The sequence below is a fragment of the Schistocerca americana genome, chromosome 6 (assembly GCF_021461395.2).
Source record: "Schistocerca americana isolate TAMUIC-IGC-003095 chromosome 6, iqSchAmer2.1, whole genome shotgun sequence".
Lineage (NCBI taxonomy): Eukaryota > Metazoa > Arthropoda > Insecta > Orthoptera > Acrididae > Schistocerca > Schistocerca americana.
The window spans coordinates 290,685,606-290,709,415 of NC_060124.1; the positions used below are offsets into that span (position 1 = coordinate 290,685,606).

A 23,810-nucleotide genomic window follows, 5' to 3' on the forward strand; every position below is an offset into this window, starting at 1 on the left:
CAAGTTGCAGATAACCTTTTGCTCTCTATGTTTTGTCCATATTACTTTCAGAATTTGATAGAATGTGTTCCAGCCAACACTGTCAAAAGTTTTCTCTAAATCCATAAATGCTGTAAATGTAGATTTGCCTTTCTTCATTCTGTCTTCTAAGTTAAGTTGTCATCAGTATTGCCTCACGTATTCCTATTTATCTCTGAGATCCAAAATAATCTTCACAGAGTTTGGCTTCTACCAAACTTTCCATTCTTTTGTAAATAATGTGTGTTATTATTTTGCAGTCGTGGCTAATTAAACTGATGGTTGATGTGTTGGCAAATGTGCCAACACCTTATAGATAGAGGAGGCCGAAATGCACGCTATCTAACGCAGACGGGCGTGAATTCTGGAACAGGACAAGTAGTGAATTCTCATAAGAAAAGTATGCAGCTCCTCGAATACTTATCTTTTATTCTTTGATGTGAATACAGCATTCTTGATGAGACATTTCATTCGATAACTATCAAACTATGTAAGGCTAATGGCGCCTTGCTAGGTCGTAGTCATGGACTTAGCTGAAGGCTATTCCAACTGTCTCTCGGCAAATGAGAGAAAGGCTTCGTCAGTGTAGTCGCTAGCAAAGTCGTCGTACAACTGGGGCGAGTGCTATTCCGTATCTCGAGACCTGCCTTGTGGTGGCGCTCGGTCTGCGATCACACAGTGGCGACACGCGGGTCCGACATGTACTAAATGGACCGCGGCCGATTTAAGCTACCACCTAGCAAGTGTGGTGTCTGGCGGTGACACCACAATGGTTCTGTAATATTCACACTTTACAGCACATGTGATCTTAGGAATAGGAGCTATCAGATTCTCCTTGAAGTCTTTGTGGACTCTGCTTATTCCTCATATCTTATATACCAGGTGCAATAGTTTTGTTATGGGTGATTCTCTCAAGGATCTCAACAATTCTGAGGGAATGTCATCTATACCAGGTGCCTTTTTTTGACTTAGGAGTTTCAGTGCTCTGTCAAATTGTTCTCATGGTATCACATCTCCCATCTCATCTTTTTTCACTTCCTCTTTCCTTTCTCTAATATTACTTTAAAATTCCTTATCTTTGTACAGTCCTTCTGTACAGAGTGAGTCACATAAATGTAACACCCATTTTATTTAGTGAATAATTCAAAATTTGTAAATGGGGATTTTCTCAGATGATAGTACACAGAGGAGCACGTAATTTTGGTGCTTGTTTAATCCACTTAACTTGTGTGTTAGCTGAGATATTAAAGTTATTCTGCTTCAAAATGGGCTACACAGAAAATAGTTGTTCTCTCTGTTAGATTTTTTGGCATTGGATATCATGTTAAGATAGACAACAATAATAAACTCTCTGACTTCAGAGAATTATTAAATTACCCTGCTGCATAATAAAATATGGCAGTTGCCTTTAGAAAAACTTATTACAAAACTGTGGAATCTAGTTTTCAGACAAATAACTGATTCAGCAACTTACTTTCTCCATTTTCTTTTTAAATAGAAACTTTTGAGTCAAGTGTAGTTTAAGATTTAGTTACTCACTTTACCTCACTACAAAAGATGGATAAACAGTAACATTATGAAAGACTTTATTGAAATAACACTACACGGGGCATAGATACAAAACACATGTTGCTCTCTCCTTTTCCGCTACTTCAACCCACTACATCCCCCCCCCCCCCCCCCCGCCCCCACCCCTCTCCCATCCCCACCTCTCCCCAGCCCTCAGTCTAACCTACAGCACTTCGCTGACCACCACCACCACCACCATACTATCCTTCCCTTTCCCACTTCAGCCTCCTCCTTACCCCCCCCTCCCCCTACTTGCCACTCCCATCATACACTGGTGCTGCTCCTCGAAGTGTGGTTTCAGTTGCCTGAGACTGCAGTCGTGTGTGTGAGTTGCATTTCCGTGTGTGTGTGTGTGTGTGTGTGTGTGTGTGTGTGTGTGTGTGTGTGTGTGTGATTGACGAAGGCCTTAACAGCCAAAAGCTATAATTGTTAGTCTTGACTCAGCATTCCCCTATATGATGAGTAGCAACTTACCTTCTCATAATATTGTTACATTTCATCCTGGATTTTGCATGTTGTTGTCACACAGTCCTGAACCAAACTGCAGTTGTCAGATCGAAGCACACTCTTATCACTTACCTCAACTTCTCGCACTGTCAGTGTGTGATGAAAGATATATTGCTGCAGTAACCCCCCTGTTTTTGAGTGTGGAATGGTGAGTGACCAACTGTGTGATTCTGTCAAGGGAAGAGTTCTGGTTTTCTGTGAATGCAGGATAGCAGTTAAGCCATGTCATTATTGCTGACTGAAGAGTCTGCTTATGGAATATGGGTCCGCTGGGAATTGAAGGGAATTTGGCGCATACTTGCCGCAGTACTCTAGTTAGCAGGACTCTGGAAATTCCGACACTGTAGTTGGAACTTTGTTGGGGTAGGTGGCTGCCAGGGGTGGCGACGATGATGCTAGTGGTGGTGGATTTCCATCGGAAATATGTCCATGCTGGGCTAAACAGTGGAGTGCTTGTTATACACGGTATGGTATGCTTAATTTTTCAACCTGCATGAGAAATAAAACCCGGTGGAGGTGGAGCTTTGAGTGTCAGTGAGTCGCATCCCACAGGTATTGCTGATCCAACTGTATCATTAGCCTCTTCATCCACTGAAGCTGTGGGGGTGCTGTTCTCAAAGAGATGCTTGCCGGTGGGTTTTGTATTGTGGAGGCTGTGTGGGGCATCTCTGAAGCTGTTTGCTTGTGACGTAAGCAGGCTTCACTCTCTGTACCGAGACTGTTGTGGCTTCACTGTTTTGAAGTATTATGAAGGTGTGCAAACAGCAGTGTAATATCTGATACGGCCTAGTGTAATGGGAAACAACACCGACTTGACTACGCCAACACACAACAAAATGTGCAAACAATTCTGAAGGTCCTTGTGAAAAAATATTTGCTTGATGCCATGGCAGGCTGGTGCTTCTGGAATGTGTCACTGGGTTGTGTGCTGCAGTGTCTGTGATAACTGTTGCAGTATGTGGATTGAGGCTGTTGTTACTTCTTGGTGCTCTATAAGAGATGTGCGGGAACGGGTATTTGTTGTCTGTAGATCGGCTTTGGGCCAGGTCAGTGCCTGTTTTCACAGTCATTCTTAAACCCCATAGTATGACAGGCAGTACTTCACTCCATGTACTTCTGTGGCACAAGAGCACTACTTTGAGTGTTCTGTGGAGTCGTTCAACCATTTTGGTGCTCGTGGTGGTAGCTTGTAATTTCAGAGTGGACATAGTTTTGTGAGATCAGTAAAAAGCAAGCACACAGATTGTTGGCCACAATCTGTGGTCTCTGTGGCTGGAACCATGAATCTTGTGATCTGTGTGGGGATGAATATTTGCTGTCCGGGGTGGTCGAGCGGTTCTAGGCGCTACAGTCTGGGACCGCGCGACCGCTACGGTCGCAGGTTCGAATCCTGCCTCGGGCACGGATGTGTGTGATGTCCTTAGGTTAGTTAGCTTTAAGTGGTTCTAAGTTCTAGGGGACTGATGACCTCAGCAGTTCAGCCATTTTATGAATACTTGAGCTGCTGTTTCTGCTGAAATTTTGATAAATGATGTAGCTTCGAGCCAACGAGTAGATCAGCCTATTATTGCTAACAATTATTGGTACCTGTTAGAGTAGGTAAGTGGGTTACAATGTCCAGGTGCACATGCGTAAATATTGTTGTGATAACTATATTGCCAATAGGTCTGAAAGTGAGCCAACCAACATCGATTTGTTGACAATGTAAACAACCTTTTGCCAGCAGGCAGCACTGTTTGTCATCTCATGGCCATGTAAAGCGTTGAAAAACAATGCTTGCAGAAGCGTGAACTTCAGCTGGGACAGACCATGAGCAACTTGGAACGTATTTTCACATTGAGTCCCAGAAATGTATGGGCTTTGTTGATGTTTTTCAGGGTCACACCATAACGTGATTTGGAATGCCAGAACGAAGATCTCCTTTCGCTTAATGTCATGCCAGCACCGTGCAGAAGTGTGACTTTGTTGACTTCTGTCTTGTGGCTGTGCTGTTGAGGAGACGGAACATCATTTGCACTGCAGTTGACAGTAATTTCTTCTTCTAGGATACTGAAACAGTACTGTAGGTCTCTTAAGATGAAGAGGAGTTTATGTTTTTCCCAATCTGCCTCAGCTTGGGTGGCATCAATCTGAGGTTCTGATGTTTTCCTTTCATTCTGTAACATTGTCATGAATCGGCGTCTGGCACTACGTTTGTTGTAACACATTTGAGTAAGTGCCATAGGGGAAAAACGAACAATTGTGTCCACCTTTCTGCTAAAGTAATAATGATAAATTGCCATGTACCATCAAAACCATACTTATTGTAGATGGCAGGTGATTGAACCACATGTTATGTAGGGCCTATTGCGTTTCCTGACCCACCAAATTACATAGGTGCCATAACAATTCGCATGGTCTTCGATTTCCGATGGCCTTTTCATGTAGGATGCATTGGAAATGCTGTTCCTTAGGTACTGACAGGTACTTTATTACTGTACCTTTAAAGTTCTGATATGATTGGTTGGAGATGGGCAACGCTACTAAGTCTTGATCCATGTTAGTAAAGGTAAGGTCTAATTTGTCTTTGGCATTGCTGAAAAATGCACTGCTCTCAAATGAAACATTCTGTTGGAAAAGTTGTCCACAAAACTGGTATCTGTATTGGAGTTGCTGGAGTTATTGATGATGTAGTTGAATTGTGCATTTGTGATGAAGTCACCGGCAAAATTTGGATGTTGCGGCTGTATTAATACTGATCATCTTGTTTATATGTAGTGATTGTTGATCTTCCATTGTTGTGGTGGTGTGTTAAGTCATGCAACATGGAAGAAATTATTTCTATAATTTGAGGTCACATGTGTACTCACTCACTTTACCCTACTACAAAAGATGGATAAACGTTAAAAACACAAGAGTACTCTATTAAAATAACACTACATAAGAGATATGTACAAAACACATATTGTTGTCAGGGAGTCATGAACCAAACTGCAGTTTTCAAATCAAAACAAATTCTATATCACTCAGTTTTATTATTGATGTGTGACGAATGATATGTCACCAAAAAATAAATTCTTCTGTAACAGCACTGTTCAAACCTTCCATATTGTTGAGTGGAACGCGTATCACATATTCCTTGGATTTCATAATGTTTAGAGTTTATCAATGTAGTTACTAAACATTTTCACTCCTTTGATTGTTGTCACTTGAATGTTTCAGTTATTAAAAAGGGTTGGCTGACAGCAGGATCCATGCAAGTATCTATCCGTTCGAAATGGATGTTGATTTATTGCGACCAGGAACTGTGCCCATATCTCCAGACACAATATTGTGGTTTGAGTTCCTACTAAAACCAGAGTTGCTACAAGAACATCTTCAGAAAAGCAATCCTGGTATGTATTTATACGAGGAGTGTTTTTTAAGTAAGTACTGTTTTGAAATTCAAAAAAGATGTGCTAAGATATCTCAATAATTTTATTTTTACATGAAAGCCTGTACTTTAATCTACACACTGACGCCATTACAGTCTGATTATTCCTTTTTTATATTGTGTACTGAGTGTTTAAGATGCCTCCGATAATCGTGAGTCCCGCCAACTGTGAAGTACGGTCTGTTATAAGATTTCTTAGTGCTAAAGGCCTAAAAGCGATCAATATTCATCGTGAGATCTGTTCAGTTTACGGAGAAAACATTATGAGTGATGGAATGGTAAGAAAGTGGGTGAGAGCATTTAAAGACGGCCACACAAATGTGCGTGATGAACAACGGAGTGGGTGTCCTTCGGTCGTTAATGAAAGTATGGAGCAGGAAGTGGACAATAAAGTGAGAGAAAACAGACGCTTTACGATTTCCTCCTTGTGGGATGACTTTCCTAATGTTTCTCGTAGTGTTTTGTATGGCATTGTGAACTAGAACATGAATTACCAAAAATTGTGCACACGTTGGGTACCGAAAATGTTGATGGATGTGCACAAAACCAAACGTTTAGACAGTGCATTGACTTGCCTCGAGTGGTACCACAACAACGGTGATAATTTCTTAAGCCAAATTGTTACGGGCAATGAAACATGGGTGGCCTACATCACACCAGAATCAAAGCAACAGTCCATGGAAGTTGAGCAAGGGCATTGTTTTGCTGCCATACAATGCCTGTCCGCATGTGGCGAATCAGACCAAAGATCTCATCACATCTTTTCGATGGGAAACTCTAGATCATCCTGTGTACAGCCCCGATCTTGCGCTCAGTGCCTACCATCTGTTCCTGCACTTGAAGAAACACCTGGCCGGTCAGCGTCTTCAAGACGATGATGAAGTCAAAACAGTGGTGATGCAGTGGTTAACAAGTCAGGCTTCTATGAGGAGGGTGTTCAAAAACTGGTACAGTGTTATGACAAGTGCCTCAATATTGACAGAAATTATGTAGAAAAGTAGATTAAGGTACAGGCTTTCATGTAAAAGTAAAATTATTGAGATATCTTAGCATGTATTTTTTAAATTTCAAAAGGGTAGTTACTTAAAAAACATGCCTCATAATACACTTTTTACGTATTTGGGGAAATACAGAGGAGACTTTTGTAAGTAAATGTTTTTCAGATCCATCTCCAACAGATCTTATCATCAAGTTCTTGTCAATTCATAATGAGCAAAAGGATCAAGAAACCAAAGCCACTGATTCAGAAAGTGATATGGTCAAGCCAGATGACGGCGTTGGGAAGAGAAGCCTCAAAAACTTGGCTTTGAAAATATTGTCATTAAAGATAGCAGCGTATCTTAAATGGGACCTTGATATATTGGAGAACAAGTAAGTAATAATTTTTTTATTTGGTATTACTTTGCTTCTTAACAAGGTCTGAAATGAAGATGTCAAACAGTAAAAATGCACAGAAATGGATATTTGTGACTGCCTCCTAAACGGATAAAAAAAATCTGACAATCTCGTTGTAGTCTTAGCTGAAGATTTCTTTCTTTCTTACACTAATGAAACTAAATGTGGAAGATTCAATATACTCAATAGCCATGAAATACTGAGAAATAATTTTGTAGAGTTTTATTTTTATGATCAGTAGTGATGAGTAATGACTTACTACTGTCCCAGTAGCCTGAGTTCTATTTCCTTTGATGAGGGCTCTGGTTCAGGTGTGAGGATCCTCAAAATATCGTAAAAGTCAACACACTTTTGTTTAACAGGTTGTTATTTAGCATTTTGGGATCACAAAGCCCATTAAAATATTTAGTATCAGATTTCAAACAATCCATCTTAAGCTATGATTTTCTAATATTCTCACATACATACACACATCAAAAAAAGTTTTGCATCAACCTTGTTCCCAGAATTCCTGAAGGTAGTTGTTGACTGTGGATGTTGTATTACAGACACAGTCCCTTTGACTGTTCAGAGATGTCACTAAACCTGCCCAAATATGTAAACAACCATGCATGAGCAGCATGTATTAGACAGAGGGGGTCTGAAAGCTGATCAGTTCCAGTCATTCCACCAGGAAGGAGGTACACGGCTTGTGTTGTCTGTAGTCCAACCATGCCTAGATGGTCAATACCATGGTTCAGTCATAACCGCATTGTTATTTTGCGCCAGGAAGTGATCTCAACAAGGAAATTGTCCAGGTGCCTCGGAATGAAACGAAGCAATGTTGTTTGGACATGGAGGATATACAGAGAGACAGGAACTGTTGATGACATGGCTCGCACAGGCCGCCCAAGGGCTACTACTGCAGTGGATGGCTGCTGCCTACGGATTATGGCTCAGAGGAACCCTGACAGCAATGCCACCATGTTGAATAATGATTTTTGCGCAGCCACAGGACATTGTGTTGCAACTCAAACTGTGCGCACTAGGTTCCATGATGCACAACTTCACTTCCAGTGTCCAAAGCGAGGTCCATCTTTGCAACCACGACACTATGCAGCGCACTACAGATGGGCTCAACAACATGCCGAATAGACCGCTCAGGATTGGCATCATGTTCTCATCATCATCGAGTGTCGCATATGCCTTCAACCAGACAATCATCTGAGATATGTTTGGAGGCAACCTGGTCAGGCTGAACATCTTACAGGCACTGTCCAGCAAGTGCAGCAAGGTGGAGGTTCCCTAATGAATCGTCGTTTAGTAATGGGACAATCTGGACCAACAGTGCCTTGATGAACTTGTGGATAGTATGCCATGACGAATACAAGCATGCATCAAGCAAGAGGACGTGCTACTGTGTATTAGAGGTTCCAGTGTGTACAGCAATCTGGACCACCACCACTGGAGGTGTCGCTGTATCATGGTACAACATCCAGTGTCTGGTTTTTATGAGCAATAAAAAGGGCGGAAATGATGTTTATGTTGATTTGTGTTCCAGTTTTCTGTACAGGTTCCAGAACTCTCTGAACTGAGGTGATGCAAAACTTTTTTTGATGTGTGTAGAATGGTCACAGCCTTTTCTATCCATATGTTGTTTTCAGTGAATTGTGTAGGAAGTGCAGCATCATTATTCTCCTGGGTTTTATTTTCAGAACTGGGTTTCTTGTATGTACTTGCCAGCTGAGTGATTAATGTTCATTCATATCCTTGAGAGAAATGTTTATTTTATATGTTTACAGATGACCAGGAATTTACCTGTACTGTACATTTGTTCAGATACATTTGGTTTGTAATGAACAGCAAATGTTATTAGTAAAACCTGTGCTATTTACAACCAATGAGACATATACATTTCAAAACACATTTTTATCCTTCTCCATACAAAACAGTTTTGTACTTTGCAGTGCTGTCATGCATGAGCCATAAGCTTAAGACAAAGTGATTGGTTGGAGACTGTTCACTGGTGGTCTCTTGCGAAGGTGTGAATGCGTAATTTATCGTCCTTGGCCAGGGCTAACTGCCGACATTAAACCTTTAGGCACCCATAACTCCAAATAGTGCAGAATGCACCGTTGAGTTAGTCAGATATAACAACCAAACATTTGATGTTGGAAAACTCCCTGACCTCTCAAAAGCCACTATTTTTAGTATTGTTGCACAATAGCTGAGACAAAAACAATTTTGACAATTGTTGGTCAATAACTCACAATTCTACAGTATTTATGCTTTCTCAAATGTTGCACTAGAGCACAATTCTACAGTTATGTTGAAGACAGGAACTTAATTTCCACTCCCTTGTTTGGTTGTAGGCTTGTTCTGATCAATTGCGAAACTTCTCAATACCACTACTTCCTGTTGACCATTTTCTTCAGCGCATCTAATGTATTTCCATGTATCACTCTAAGTAATTTGCCCATGAAGTGCAATACATTAGTTCTATATAATTTTAGCCTTATTGTACCTGACTTCGACAGACTTCTTTCAATCATGCTGTATTAAGTTCCTCCATTAGTTGTTGAAGTTTATTTGCACTAGAGGCAAACATAACAGCATCATCAATAAAACTTAGGCTTGAATCTAGACTTTACAACATATAATACTAATGAAATCTTGTTGAACTTCTGTCATGGTGGCTGTGAGTATCACTCTCATCATCCCCTGGCAAAGTATACCTGAATCACAGCCATCTCTGATTCTTGGCATATAGCAGCTAGTGCAGGGTTCTGAGCCAAAGTTAGTTGCTCACCTTGTCACTGTTAACAAGATTGTCATGGAGCATTATCTCAGTTGATTCTTTAGTGATGCTCTTCCAAAAGCCAATAGCCAAATACAAAATTTTTCTTTCCTCAAATCTGAACAAATGTCCTTCATTCAGAGTGTGTTCTGCCAATGATGTACCTTAATGCCCTAGATGTATGCATCTCATGCTTTGCATGCAGCAATCCCTGACCTCTTGAAAGCCATTATTTTTATCTTGGTATGCAAGAGATGAGATAAAAACAATTTTGACAATTATGGGTCAATAATTCACATTCCTACAATATTTATGCATTGGGAGGGCTGTGTTTAATCGATGTACTGGTGGTCACACTCTCAAATGATGCTATATTTGCCGGATATTCGCTATTGTAATTTGTTCTTTATTAAGCCAAAAATATCTTTCGTTTTACATGGTGGTCGAAAGATGACCTTGATATTGCTGAACCCTATTCCTTGGGGGAAGGCATGGTGGAATGACAGCCACCACTCTGGGTATGTATATGGGATGCCTGTACAATCTGGGCCCTTCGCCAGAAGAGATGAGAATGACACTCTTCGAGACATCGTGGAATTTCAGTGCAATCACTCAGCTGGAGAGAAGATTTCATCACTAAAACTAAAACAATGGGAACTCCAGGTAGGAATATCAACAATGTAGGAATAGATAGACTGCTACTTGCTGGCAAAGAATGTGGTTCAGTTGTTCCCATCTGGGTAGTACTGGGTGACGAAGGAGACACTCATTTGTGGCTGGTTGTAGGGGGGTAGTGGGAGGTTGAAGGGTGTGATGGGAAATGGCATGGGAGATAGGAAGCAGACTAGGTCTGAAGGATAGTGCCTGTCAGTGAAGTCCTTGGTGAGAGACACAGCATACCCTCCCTTCAAAGGAACAGTAGTTTTAGGTTAGGATAAAGTCAGTAAGATGATGACTTAATCATCCTACCTGCAGGCAAATGTTCCACAACTTCTGTCACGAATCGCAGTGGCTTCCTGACAGAAGGCCTCTACCAATTAACTGACTCCTCTACTATAAACCTTCTAACTTTATCCTTACTCACAACTACTTCTCCTTTGAAGGGAAGGTATAAAAACAAATCCATTTCACAGCCATGGGCGCCCACATGGTGCCCTCCTTGACAACCTGTTTATGGGCCATATAGAGGACCTTCCTGTTGTTGTGGTCTTTAGTCCAGAGACTGGTTTGATGCAGCTCTCCATGCTACTCTATCCTGTGCAAGCCTCTTAATCTCCGAGTAACTGCTGCAACCTACATCCTTCTGAATCTGTGTAGTGTATTTATCTCTCGGTCACCCTCTATGATTTTTACCCTCCACGATTCCCTCCAGTACTAAATTGGTGATCCCTTGATGCCTCAGAATGTATCCTACCAACCAATCCCTTCTTCTAGTTAAGTTGTTCCACAAACTCCTCTTCTCTCCAATTCTGATCAGTGCCTTCTCATTAGTTACGTGATCTACCCATCTAATCTTCAGCGTTCTTCTGTAGCACCACATTTCAAAAGCTTCTATTCTCTTCTTGTCTAAACTATTTATCGTCTATGTATCACTGCTATACATGGCAATGCTTCATACAAATACTTTCAGAAATGTCTTCTTGAAACTTAAATCAATACTTGATGTCAACAAATTTCCCTTTTTTGGAAACACATTTCTTGTCATTTCCAGTCTACATTTTACACCCTCTCTACTTTGACCATCATCAGTTATTTTGCTTCCCAAATAGCAAAACTCGTCTACCAATTTAAGTGTCTCATTTCCTAATTTAATGCCCTCAACACCACGTGACTTAATTCAACTACATTCCATTATCCTCATTTTGCTTTTGTTGATGTTCATCCTGCAACATCCTTTTTGCTGTCTCTGACAGAATTATGATGTTGTCTGCAAACCTTGCAAGTTTTTATTTCTTCTCCATGGATTTTAATTCGTACTCCAAATTTTTTGGAAGTATTGCCCTGGCAGTGTCTGTAACCCTCAGGATTATGGAAGAATGATGATGACGACAAAAAGTCAGAAATTGTTTTGTTCGGCCCTGGAAAGAAGGAACGGATGCAAGGGCACACATTTCATGTTAATGAAGGAAGACCCGAATATCCATAGCAATTTTAGAACTTTGTGAGAATGGGTGCAATTATTTTGACAAGCTTCTGTCAATAATACAGGAAGTAATTCACTCAATTGACATAGTAATGTAGGAGGCAACTTGACCTCACTGGAAATAAGAAATAAACAATTTGTTTGTTTATTTTGTGAGCAAACTTTCTTGCCGACTACAACTAGTTTCTCTTTCCAAGCATACTGAAGTAAAGCAAAAGATGTGATCAAATCAAACATGATCTTGTTCCAGTTAAGGTGCTACATATACAAACTGAAAATCACATATATAAAGTTCTATGTATGTTTACTCAGAAATAAGTGAGTGCCATTGTGCCTCCTTATGATACAGCGGGTCTTGATTATCATAGACACCATACCTCGCTTTCCATTTGTAGAATGCTTTTCGCAAACAGCTTGTATAAAAGAAATTCTACTAGCAAAAATTTATCAGTTGGTTAGTTACTGCATTTACGAAACTTAACTCACTGTAAAGTGCACGAAAGCTCCTGTATGAACACCTGGAGGTCGTAAACATATAGGATGTACAATGTATCTCAAATTGAACATTTTCAAACCAATCTACACCTTAGGAGTAAATAACAGATTTCTTCAAAGAAAGATGCTTTGCTTACATAGTTGCACGGTCAGCCTACAATCCTGGATAATCTAATAGTGAATTTTACAAAGAAATGTGTTTTCCTTAACTCCAGGGACCATTCACTGGAACAAACTTCAGCTATATGCATTTAAACTTTCTTAAAGAAATACTGTAACTGCAACATTCCCGACTAGTCCACTCTCAGGAAGAATTACCTGGATTCTTGCTGTTTTGAGATATTGGAAAAAATCAGGATTGTAATTGGCAAAGCAGCTGTATGGATTTCTGCTGATGAGGTGATGGATACTGTAGGCTGTTTCATGGCTAATCTAACTGTGGGCAAGTTGGACACTGAGGCTGCATCTAAAACTTAATTAATTTATTATAAACTTTTGGGGGCAACAAATAGTTCAACAGTTGCTAAATTCATTAATGATGGACTAAGATACTATGACCGGTGACATAAAAGAAAAGAAGGTTCTGTTGATGTACACAGATCCATTCGTGTTGAAAGTGGGAAAATCATTTAATATATTGTATCCAAACTCAGTGCAAATGACATATACGGCTTATGCGTTGCAACAAGTGGCAGAGACAAGTAGACATCAGTTCACAGAAGTAAATACTGCACTCAGATATCAGCAATGAAGAAGGTTTTCTTAAAATATCCAGCACCAGGTAGCTGCTGCTACCTGATCTACTTCTGCCTCTGGAGCTAGTGATAACAAGGTGGGCAACAGGATCTAAGCTGTGATTTTCTACAGTAAGCACTTTCAATCTGTGAAGTCAGTGATGGAGAACTTTTCTTCTGATCCTGCAATGTCTGTGAGTGAATCCGTGTCACCATTCTACAGTTATGAAGAGAGCTCAGTTCAGTTTTGTACATTACAAGTCACTTCATCTGGCTTGTTGACAGTCTCAAGAAACTGGATCAAGGATCAAGGCTTGACACCCTGTTAGTGCTCCTTTTTTTTATTTTACTTAACAGTGGCTTCTCACACCAGGCAACATGTCTTGTGTTGGTTGAGTGTTGTTTGGCAGACTGAGACATTTCTCGGTAGGACAGGGGAAAGGCTGTACCTCTCCAATAGGAAAACACCTAGTTTTATTTCTGATATAATTTTGAAACTGATTGCTGCCTAATGTTAATAATCTTTTTGCCTAGCTGTCAGCAACTGTCTTCAGTTTTTGTTTTTTTTTTTTTGTTTGCAGGCTACCATTGCCCATGCAAGTTACACTTCTCCATGACTTACAGTATCTGGCACAAGAAAAGGATTTTGATGTGAACAGCATGTCAGAGGCAGCTGTGACATCGGGACCATCTCATTTAGTATTTGCTGTAGCTCTGTATAACAGATGGGTGCTGAGAGCAATAGTGCATAACCACGTGTCACCAAAACAGAATCGTCAGAACTCTTCATCAATGTAAGTAAGCATATGTCATTTCCCCCTCCTTCTTGGATCATTTACTCTGTTGCTTAAATCAAATGTAAAACTAGTATCTATTTTTCAAGGTTGGATGCTGGGTGTGAATTTGTTGTTCAGGTGAAAGCAAGGGAGGACAAGAATGAGATTTTCACTCTGCAGCGGAGCGTGCGCTGATATGAAACTTCCTGGCAGATTAAAACTGTGTGCCCGACCGAGACTCGAACTCGGGACCTTTTCCCTTCGCGGGCGAGTGGTCTACCAACTGAGCTACCGAAGCACGACTCACGCCCGGTACTCACAGCTTTACTTCTGCCAGTACCTCGTCTCCTACCTTCCAAACTTTACAGAAGCTCTCCTGCGAACCTGGCAGAACTAGCACTCCTGAAAGAAAGGATATTGCGGAGACATGGCTTAACCACAGCCTGGGAGATGTTTCCAGAATGAGATTTTCACTCTGCAGCGGAGTGTGCGCTGATATGAAACTTCCTGGCAGATTAAAACTGTGTGCCCGACCGAGACTCGAACTCGGGACCTTTGCCTTTCGCGGGCAAGTGCTCTACCAACTGAGCTACCGGAGCACGACTCACGCCCGGTACTCACAGCTTTACTTCTGCCAGTACCTCGTCTCCTGTAGGAGAGCTTCTGTAAAGTTTGGAAGGTAGGAGACGAGGTACTGGCAGAAGTAAAGCTGTGAGTACCAGGCGTGAGTCGTGCTTCGGTAGCTCAGTTGGTAGAGCACTTGCCCGCGAAAGGCAAAGGTCCCGAGTTCAAGTCTCGGTCGGGCACACAGTTTTAATCTGCCAGGAAGTTTCAAGGGAGGACAAATTTCACAGCATTGTTTCTCACATAAGTTCTGTCCTGTAATGGTCTCCTCTTTGGAAATCAAAGCTTCTGGTTGTCATATTGGATTGACTGTTCTTGATCTGTATTGATTTGAGCATTGATGAATCAAAGATAATATCAATCTTCTATTCACAACCCCAATATTTCGTGTTTACATTCGGTAAAACTCTCTGCCTCTCTAGCTGATCAATCAGTGAGTTTAACCTGCATTAGAGTCTCATTACTGCTGAGGATTGTTCTTTCATGGGAGGAAGGGAACAATATAAGTTTAGCTTCGTGAGAACAAGTAAGTTGATGAAGTATAGTTCGTAGGCAAACTTAAGAGCAAGCAGGCAAGTCCACATCATCTCTACCCAGCTGTGAGCCAAGTGTATGTACAGACTGTTTCACAAACTTATACCAGTCATCCTACAATGCACATTTTAAATTAGTAGCAGTGCGGTACTTGGACACGCCCAGGGAACTTCTATGGAATACAGCTGTAGATGAATGGAATACAGAAATTAGTTACTAAATCCTCCAGCTTTAGATGACATAGATATTTGCATTCAGTTCTTTCCAGATGATTTCGCAGGGTCTGTGATTATTGCCGCGGAGATAATTTCTGCTCTGTTTGCGTGGTGGATGTTGCGATTTTCACGCCAATTACTTTTCTGTTGCTCTGGAACATCATAAGCTGCTATTTTCCTGTCAAATCTTTTTCTGTTGATGTGAAACATCAGAGGTCGCTATTTTTCGATCAGAAAAACCAGGATTCATGTTTTACACCTTCTCCAGTCTTAGTCACTTACTTACACATATACCTTGTCGTGATAGCAATTTTGTATCCATATTGCTGACTTGGGTATGGAATCTTACTTTAACACTTTGCACTCTGTAATGCAGGCAAAGGACATCTCCATGCACTATTATTTAAATTGCTGTCGCCCAGATGGCAAGCACGCCACAGAGAATAGCACAAGTCTCTTTGTGCAAACAGTTAAGCTATTGACCGACAGTTAGAGTACACAATAAAACAAAGAGATATAGTCACATAAGCATTGCAATACAAAGCTTTTCATTGTACAATATTTTTGAAACTCTTCTGCACATTGAATAGAATTTATGTTACCTGCCATGTGCTGCTACATAAGAAACTGATTCTTGATGTGCCTGTAGTTAAACAGTTATAGTGTTCTCTCAGAAAAGTTTGTATCTTTCACCACAAGCATTGCTAGCTCTTCAGCTTACAGACAGGCTATAGCTGCTCTTATTGCAGAGAGGAGGAGGAGGAGGAGCAGCAGCAGCAGCAGCAGCAGCAGCAAAACAGAGCATGTACAGTACTTCAAATGGCCATCTGCAGAAGCCATTACATGGTCTCCCTTTATCAGGTGTGAACAGAGCACAGACTTCTGTAAAGGGGTAGTTGTAAATTTTTAACGATCAACTCGAATAAATAAACTGACTCTTTTTTGTTTGCAGGTATTTGTTTGCCGTCCTGGTAACTACTGAACCCCTCACCACCATAGTCCTGTAGCACACTGTTAGTGGGACCAGAAAAATCTGATGCAGCCCAGTTATAAAGTGCAGTATTGTGCTGTAGTTAATTTTTAGCAACAGCAGAAAAAGTTGTATCTGTCTCCAGCAGATCTAAATGCCTTCTTTAGCCATCTGAATTGGCCTGAAACAACAGCAGCATTACCACTGCTGATGAAAATAAATTATTGCATGATACTCCTCTTTATCACTGAGTTGCGCTGGTTTGTTTTACCTCTTCTAACAGCTTGCTACGCTACTGTTGTGTGGGGGTTTGAGTGTGTACTGGGACTACAGACATGAACCTGGAAACAAACTAATGTGGAAACAAATTTATTTTTAGTATATACTGTTTTCCGTTATACTGTAACTATACTGCCTCACTTTATCACCTTATCTTTATTATTAAACTCCTTCAACTTATGGTATGCATTTTGTGTGGGATCTTAGGAACTAGTAATATTATTTAATTGAAATACTCCCTGCAGAAAGTGTCAGTTAAAGGATATCTACTCACACACAGATTCATTTGTTGAGATCAAAATGCAGTTTGGTTGTAGATAGGAAGAAATTGGCTTTATTTACTGGAACAAGACCTAACACCGTTGACTTGAATGTCATTTTCTAACTGGACTGGCATATAATCCCAGAGACAAAACACCGGTTGTATATTTGGTACATGGCTCATTTCACTTACTATGCAATTACCACAATTACTCTGGACATATTACACTACCAGTCTTATCTGCAGCAGCAACATTGGATCATATGACAAATATACAGCAGGAAATATATTGAGTGGTTCCAAAAGTTTTTAATCTTATCTCCTAGTTTGCATTGATGAATTATACAAGTTGGAATTCATTGAGGACCAATGATGCTCTGGGGATGCTGATTGTATTTACTGGACCAGAGCAATTAACAGAATCACAAAGAAGGGACATTTTTGTCTGTCTTTTTCCATCTTTAGCATGAAGAAATTTAATTTCCAGAATTAAGTTGAACAAGGAAAAAGAAGAGGAGGTAAAGGAAAAAAGCATGTTGGAGAAATCAGTGTGAGGCTTTAGAAATGGTTAACGTTGCTGACCCTTGATCACGGGTCTTGGGCTTGATCCCGGCCTGGATGGATTAGCTCTGCTCTGGACTGGGTGTATCTGTTGTCCTCATTGTCATTTCTCCATCATCGATGCACAAGTCACCGTAGTGGTGTCAAATATAAAGACTTGCACCAAGAGGCCAAATATCCTGACCAATAAAGCCATACACACATTTCATTTCATTTTACTGATATGCAAATGCAGTCTTGGACAACAGTTAGGAAGCTATATTTCTAAACAAGGCCTAACACAAAGAGATGTACTGTTCACTGTACTAAGGGACTTCAGGATGTATGACTATTAATAATAAAAAATAACACCGGTGTAATGTACGGTAATAGAAGTAAAAAAATGCCAGTAAACCTAGGTCCACAAAAAAGACACTTTCATAAGAATTACGAATTTTTTGTAATGAGCTGCCACTGACTTCGATACTGCCGCTGACTTTGATATGAAACATTGTCCTAAGTTGTTCAAACATATTTTAAAAGTAAACTTTTCGACTAAGTCCTGTACAAGTGGACTCAAATTTTGCCGGTTGCCTACCTTAACAAAGAATACAACACTGCTTTAGCATGATACATGTTACAGTTTACTGCATATTCGTACTTCTTGTAATCTTCCCATGTAGATGCTCTAGTGTGATTGTCTTTGCAGTGAGTGACGAATTCTTTTAAACACGCTTTGATCACTCGTAAATCTTGACAAAATTGCACAGTTTGATTCTTCTATTTTTCAACCATACCTATTGGACTGCTACATACTTCACCTTGGAGATGACCCCAGACAGAAAAATTTGTAGGATTGAGGTCAGGTGATCTTGTAGGCAAGGTACAGTGTGTGCTGGATTTGCTTTTCTTTGAATGCCATTGACAGTGGGCAATGGATGACCTCAGCTTCAGCACTAAATATGAAAGGGCTAAATATTATTAACTGTTGCAGTAGAAAGAGATGGAGACCATGTGAAATGTTGATCACTGACTAACCACTACAGGCACATGTGGGTGAGTGTATTGTATATAATGTTCTACCTTGGTACTTAAATTTGACACAAGCCAGCATAACCTCTTGTGGTGGAGCGAATATGGTATACCATTTTTGTTTATTCTTCGTATTTTTCCATTTTTGTGTGTGCTGCAGGGTAAATGACTGTCAGTGTGCATTTATACAATCCAAAATTTCTTTAATTTTATCAACATGGCCAATAAATAGATTTGTTTGCTGAAATGCAGTTCTTATCAGTAATTTTTCTTTGTTTTTCAGAGACTAAATGAAATGTGTACGGTATATTTCATTTTTAATATCATTAAGCTAAATTTTTGCAAGTATGCGCTGTTCCATTTCACTTGGGACAGCAGGATACCTTGCATTATTTGTTGGGAAGGTGGTGGTGGTGGTGGTGGGGGGGGGGGGGGGGGGTCAATTTTCTGTCATCTAAAGTTGATGTGAAGTTAATATTATTTACAAACTTGAGCTGTGATAAACAAATGCTTCCGGGTCTTTTTATGGGTCAAAGTTACTGCAGGTTAATGAAATTACACAATTCTGTGACTCATAACTCAGAAACTAAGCAAAGTACTATTATCAAATAAAATTCAGAATGAAGATAATATTGTTAAGTTCAAAGTGGTTTGTATGCAGCATTTTTAGAACTCATATTTAATGCAGTTTTCATGGTATTTCATAGTTATTCTGAGAAAACTCAATTTAAATGGAATAGGAATTATGCCATATTATTCGGCATTTGATTCAGAAACAATGTGTATAAAAATTTTTATGCCATCCTCAATAGGGAACTGTAGAAAAAATAAAAAGTAAATAAAAATAGTGGCAGCAACCATGATTCATGACAAGATCATTGTTGATCACCTGCTGTTTGTTTCAAGGCAGCCCATTCAAACTTAAGTACAGTGTGAGCTTGAATATTTATTATTTAATTATTTTTTTCCAAGTTTCGGACAAGGGGCTCCATAAAACTTAAAGCTGATATCGACGTGTAATGAAAAGAGGTTCTGCGCTATGTAAGTCTTATCGCTATGAAAATTGTGCTTATGCTTAAAACATAAATAAAAGCTTTTTCAAAATTATATTAATTGTTGCTGTAGTGTTGCATACCTGCATCAACAACAGACATTCAGCTTCAAAATAAATTGGTAGTTCACTGAATAAAGTGTAAGATTCTTGAGTTACCTGGCAGGTTGAAAACTAGTAAACATTTAAGAGCCAGTCCTGTCCTCATTAAACACATGTAAGTATTCATATGACCCATGTTTTTATTATATTAAGCTGACAGATCCGATATCATTTTAATATGATACTTGAATAAATAAATTACTGATTACTAATCCTAATAGAAGACTTGACTCCAGTTATAGAGTATTCTAGGAAAACATGTTAATAATAACATGCCAGAAATGTGAGCTGCTCATTGTGGTGCTTTCTTATAATTGACAGCTTCTGTTGTTTATGGTTTCATATGTACAATATCAAGATGAAAAGTTGTGAGTCTAACAATGAATAACTGTATTTTAACGCAGTTGTTTTCAGTGTAGTCTGTGTACTCCATCCATTATTTTCTAATGAGAAGAGTCCATCACTGAAGAGCAAATCTAGAAGAGCTGTTAAATAATCATCTGTGGGTGCCGTTACCCCTTCATTACAATCAAAATGATTTCCAGTGACAAATTTCTTTAGGTATGGGTAGACATATAAGACAAAAACTGCCAAATTTGCCAACTACAGTGGGTATTCTAACAATCTCTATACTCTGTTCATCATACGAATAAACCTGATGTAAACAAACACAAACATGATGATTGGTCAGAAGCTGTAGCATACGTCCACTGGTGTTGGTACGCTCTTGGAAGTAGTTCCTACTTACGTATTTGATATCTTATTACTAAGTTACATTAAATGAAACTGTAAGATATCCTAATTTATTAACAATCATCAACTTTTTTTAAATCACACTTAAGCTGTTTAGTTTTTATTTCAAAAATCATGTAGTCTCCATCTCTGTACTGTTGTGATCTGATTGTTGCGCTGTTTACACACAGTATGAAAATGGCAGAGGCTGCTTTCTGCTCTGTAGTGAAACATGCATGTGGAACATGATCAAGAAGTGCCAAGAAATAGGTTGTTCTTAATGTTTTTCAAAAATTCACAAAAAAACCGGCTTTGTAGTTTTGTGAGGGACTGTATTTGATACAAATATACATTTGATGTATAGTGCAATCGACAGTGTTGTAGATTTATAAACTAGTGCAGTTCATGCATTGCTGGTTCAAGTCCCACCTTGGTCTTCCTCCTCTCCCCCCCCCCCCCCCCCCCCCCTTTTTTTTCTTCGAAATACCAACATCTTGTAATTGTAAAACATATCATTTTTTTTTTATGAATGATGCCTATCTTCTTGTTTCTAATTAAATATTGCACATGAAATACCTGTTTTCATTTCAAATATAAATTCTTTAAATACTCTTTATTTGGACTTTGTCCATTCTTTTATACCACAGATGTAGTCTCACACGAACCAGAGTGATAAGTGTAATAGAAAATACAATCATTTTCACAGCATTGAACACACCAAACAGGTGCTGAACTTGTACATTTGCCACCGTACCATTACAATATGAACCCAACAAAACTGGTCTGGAGCCAAGTTAAGGGATTTGTCACGAGAAATAACAAGGCCATTAAGCTGCCAGATGAACTGGAACTCATGCACACAGCTCTTTTGTATGTCACCGCTGAATGCTGGCAGGATATAGAATGGCACATGATAAAAGGAGAGCGGAAAATGTGGATTCTGTTGCTGATCAACTCATTATCAATATAGCAAATGACAGTTCCAGGAATGAAACGTAATTCTTGGATTTGGATAAGGAAGGAGCTAAGAGATTACCAGATGACTGACTAATTAATACCTTTAGTGGCTTCATTATTCAACAGTACAGTGAAATTCCTGCAGTATGCCTTTGCATGACACGTAGCTTACTCAGAAAAATTACCTTTTTTAAAGTTAGGAATTTTCATTACTCCTGTTTGTAATCAGAATACTATGTTACGTGAGAACGAGAGCATTTTATGCTCTGTCTGGTTGCCTAAAAAGCACGCAGTAGTGCTGGAGTTTTGCTAAATATTACTTCATTGTCTACATCTACATCTACATCTGCGTGGATACTCTGCAAATCACATTTAAGTGCATGGCAGAGGGTTCATCGAACCACCTTCACAATTCTCTATTATTCCAATCTCGTATAGCGCACGAAAAGAATGAACACCTATATCTTTCCGTACAAGCTCTGATTTCCCTTATTTTATCGTGGTGATCGTTCCGCCCTATGTAGGTCAGTGTCAACAAAATATTTTCGCATTCGGAGGAGAAAGTTGGTGATTGGAATTTCATGAGGAGATTCCGTCGCAATGAAAAACGCCTTTCTTTTAATGATTTCCAGCCCAAATCCTGTATCATTTCTGTGACACTCTCTCCCATATTTCGCAATAATACAAAACGTGCTGCCTTTCTTTGAACTTTTTCGATGTACTCCGTCAGTCCTACCTGGTAAGGATCCCACACCTTGCAGCAGTATTCTAAAAGAGGATGGACAAGTGTAGTGTAGGCAGTCTCCTTAGTAGGTCTGTTACATTTTCTAAGTGCCCTGCCAATAAAATGCTGCGTTTAGTTAGCCTTCCCCACAACATTTTCTATGTGTTCTTTCCAATTTAAATTGTTCGTAATTGTAATACCTAGGTGTTTAGTTGAATTTACGGCTTTTAGGTTAGACTGATTTACCGTGTAACCAAAGTTTAACGAATTCCTTTTAGCACTCGTGTGGATGACCTCACCCTTCTCGTTATTTAGGGTCAACTGCCACTTTTCCCACCATTCAGATAATTTTTCTAAATCGTTTTGCATTTTGTTTTGATCTTCTGATGAGTTTATTAGTTGATAAACGACAGTGTCATCTGCAAACAACCGAAGACGGCTGCTCAGATTGTCTCCCAAATTGTTTATATACATAAGGAACAGCAAAGGGCCTATAACACTGTCCTGGGGAACGCCTGAAATCACTTCTGTTTTACTCAATGATTTTCCATCATTTACTACAAACTGTGACCCCTCTGACAGAAAATCGCAAATCCAGTCACATAAGCAGGCAATTTTACTACGAGCCGCTTGTGTGGTACCGTGTCAAAGCCTTCCAGAAATCCTGGAATATGGAATCGATCTGAAATCCCTTGTCAATAGTACTCAGCACTTCATGTAAATAAAGAGCTAGTTGTGTTCCACAGGAACGATGTTTTCTAAGCCCATGTTGACTGTGTGTCAATAGACCATTTCCTTCGAGGTAATTCATGATGTTTGAAAACAATATATGTTCTAAAATCCTGTTGCATATCAACATTAATGATATGGGCCTGTAATTTAGTGGATTAATCCTACTACCTTTCTTGAATATGGGTGTGACCTGTGCAACTTTCCAGTCTTTGGGCACGGATCTTTCGTCGAGCGAACGGTTGTATATGATTGTTAAGTATGGAGCTAATGCATCAGCGTACTCCGAAAGGAACCTTGAGTTGCTTCACTACTCCGAGGATATTTACTTCTACGTTACTCATGTTGGCAGCTGTTCTCGATTCAAACTCTGTAATATTTACTTTGTCTTCTTTTGTGAAGGCATTTCGGAAGGCTGTGTCTAGTAAATCTGCTTTGGCAGCACTGTCTTCGATAGTATCTCCATTGTCATTGAGGAGAGAAGGCATTGATTGTTTCTTGCCACTAACATACTTCACATACAACCAGAATCTCTTTGGATTTTCTGCCAGGTTTCGAAACAAAGTTTCATTGTGGAAACTGTTATAGGTGTCTCGCATTGAACTCCACGCTAAGTTTCGAGCTTCTGTAAAGGATCGCCAATGTTGGGGATTTTGCATCTGTTTAAATTTGGCATGTTTGTTTCGTTATTTGTGCAACAGTGTTCTAACCTGTTTTGTGTACCAAGGAGGATCAGCTCCATCGTTTATTAGTTTGTTTGGTATAATCCTCTCAATTGCTGCCGATACTATTTCTTTGAATTTAAGCCACATCTGGTCTACAGTTATGTCATTAATTTGGAATGAGTGGAGATTGTCTCTCAGGGAGGCGTCAAGTGAATTTTTATCTGCTTTTTTGAATAGATATGTTTTTCGCTTATTTTTCGAGGATTTGGGGACTACAGTATTCAATCTCGCTACGACAACCCTGTGTTCACTAATCCCTATATTGGTTTTGATTCTGATTATTAACTCAGGGTTCTTTGCTGCTAAGAGGTCAAGTGTGTTTTCACAACCGTTTACTATTCGCGTGGGCTCATGAACTAACTGCTCGAAATAATTTTCAGAGAATGCGTTTAACACGATTTCGGATGATATTTTATGCGTACCTCTGGAATCAAACACGTATTTTCGCCAACATATCGAGGGTAAATTAGTCACCACCAACTATTATCGTATGAGCTGGGTATGTGTTT

General features: G+C 39.7%; 1 protein-coding gene and 1 non-coding gene across 3 annotated transcripts in view; one reads left to right on the top strand and one right to left on the bottom strand.

Annotated features, from left to right (window-relative positions):
- The window catches only part of LOC124619438 (integrator complex subunit 8), a 153,194-nt gene that overhangs the window by 14,292 nt on the left and 115,092 nt on the right, over positions 1-23,810 (top strand). For both annotated transcript variants that reach the window (XM_047145823.1, XM_047145824.1), the window contains exons 2-4: positions 5,296-5,468; positions 6,670-6,877; positions 13,631-13,843. In XM_047145823.1, the coding sequence (XP_047001779.1) occupies positions 5,351-5,468; positions 6,670-6,877; positions 13,631-13,843 (539 nt within the window). In that variant the 5' untranslated portion in view covers positions 5,296-5,350. The remainder of the gene's footprint in view (positions 1-5,295; positions 5,469-6,669; positions 6,878-13,630; positions 13,844-23,810) is intronic.
- Trnas-cga lies at positions 14,351-14,425 on the bottom strand. The gene has a single exon. It is a non-coding gene; the product is annotated as a tRNA-Ser (tRNA).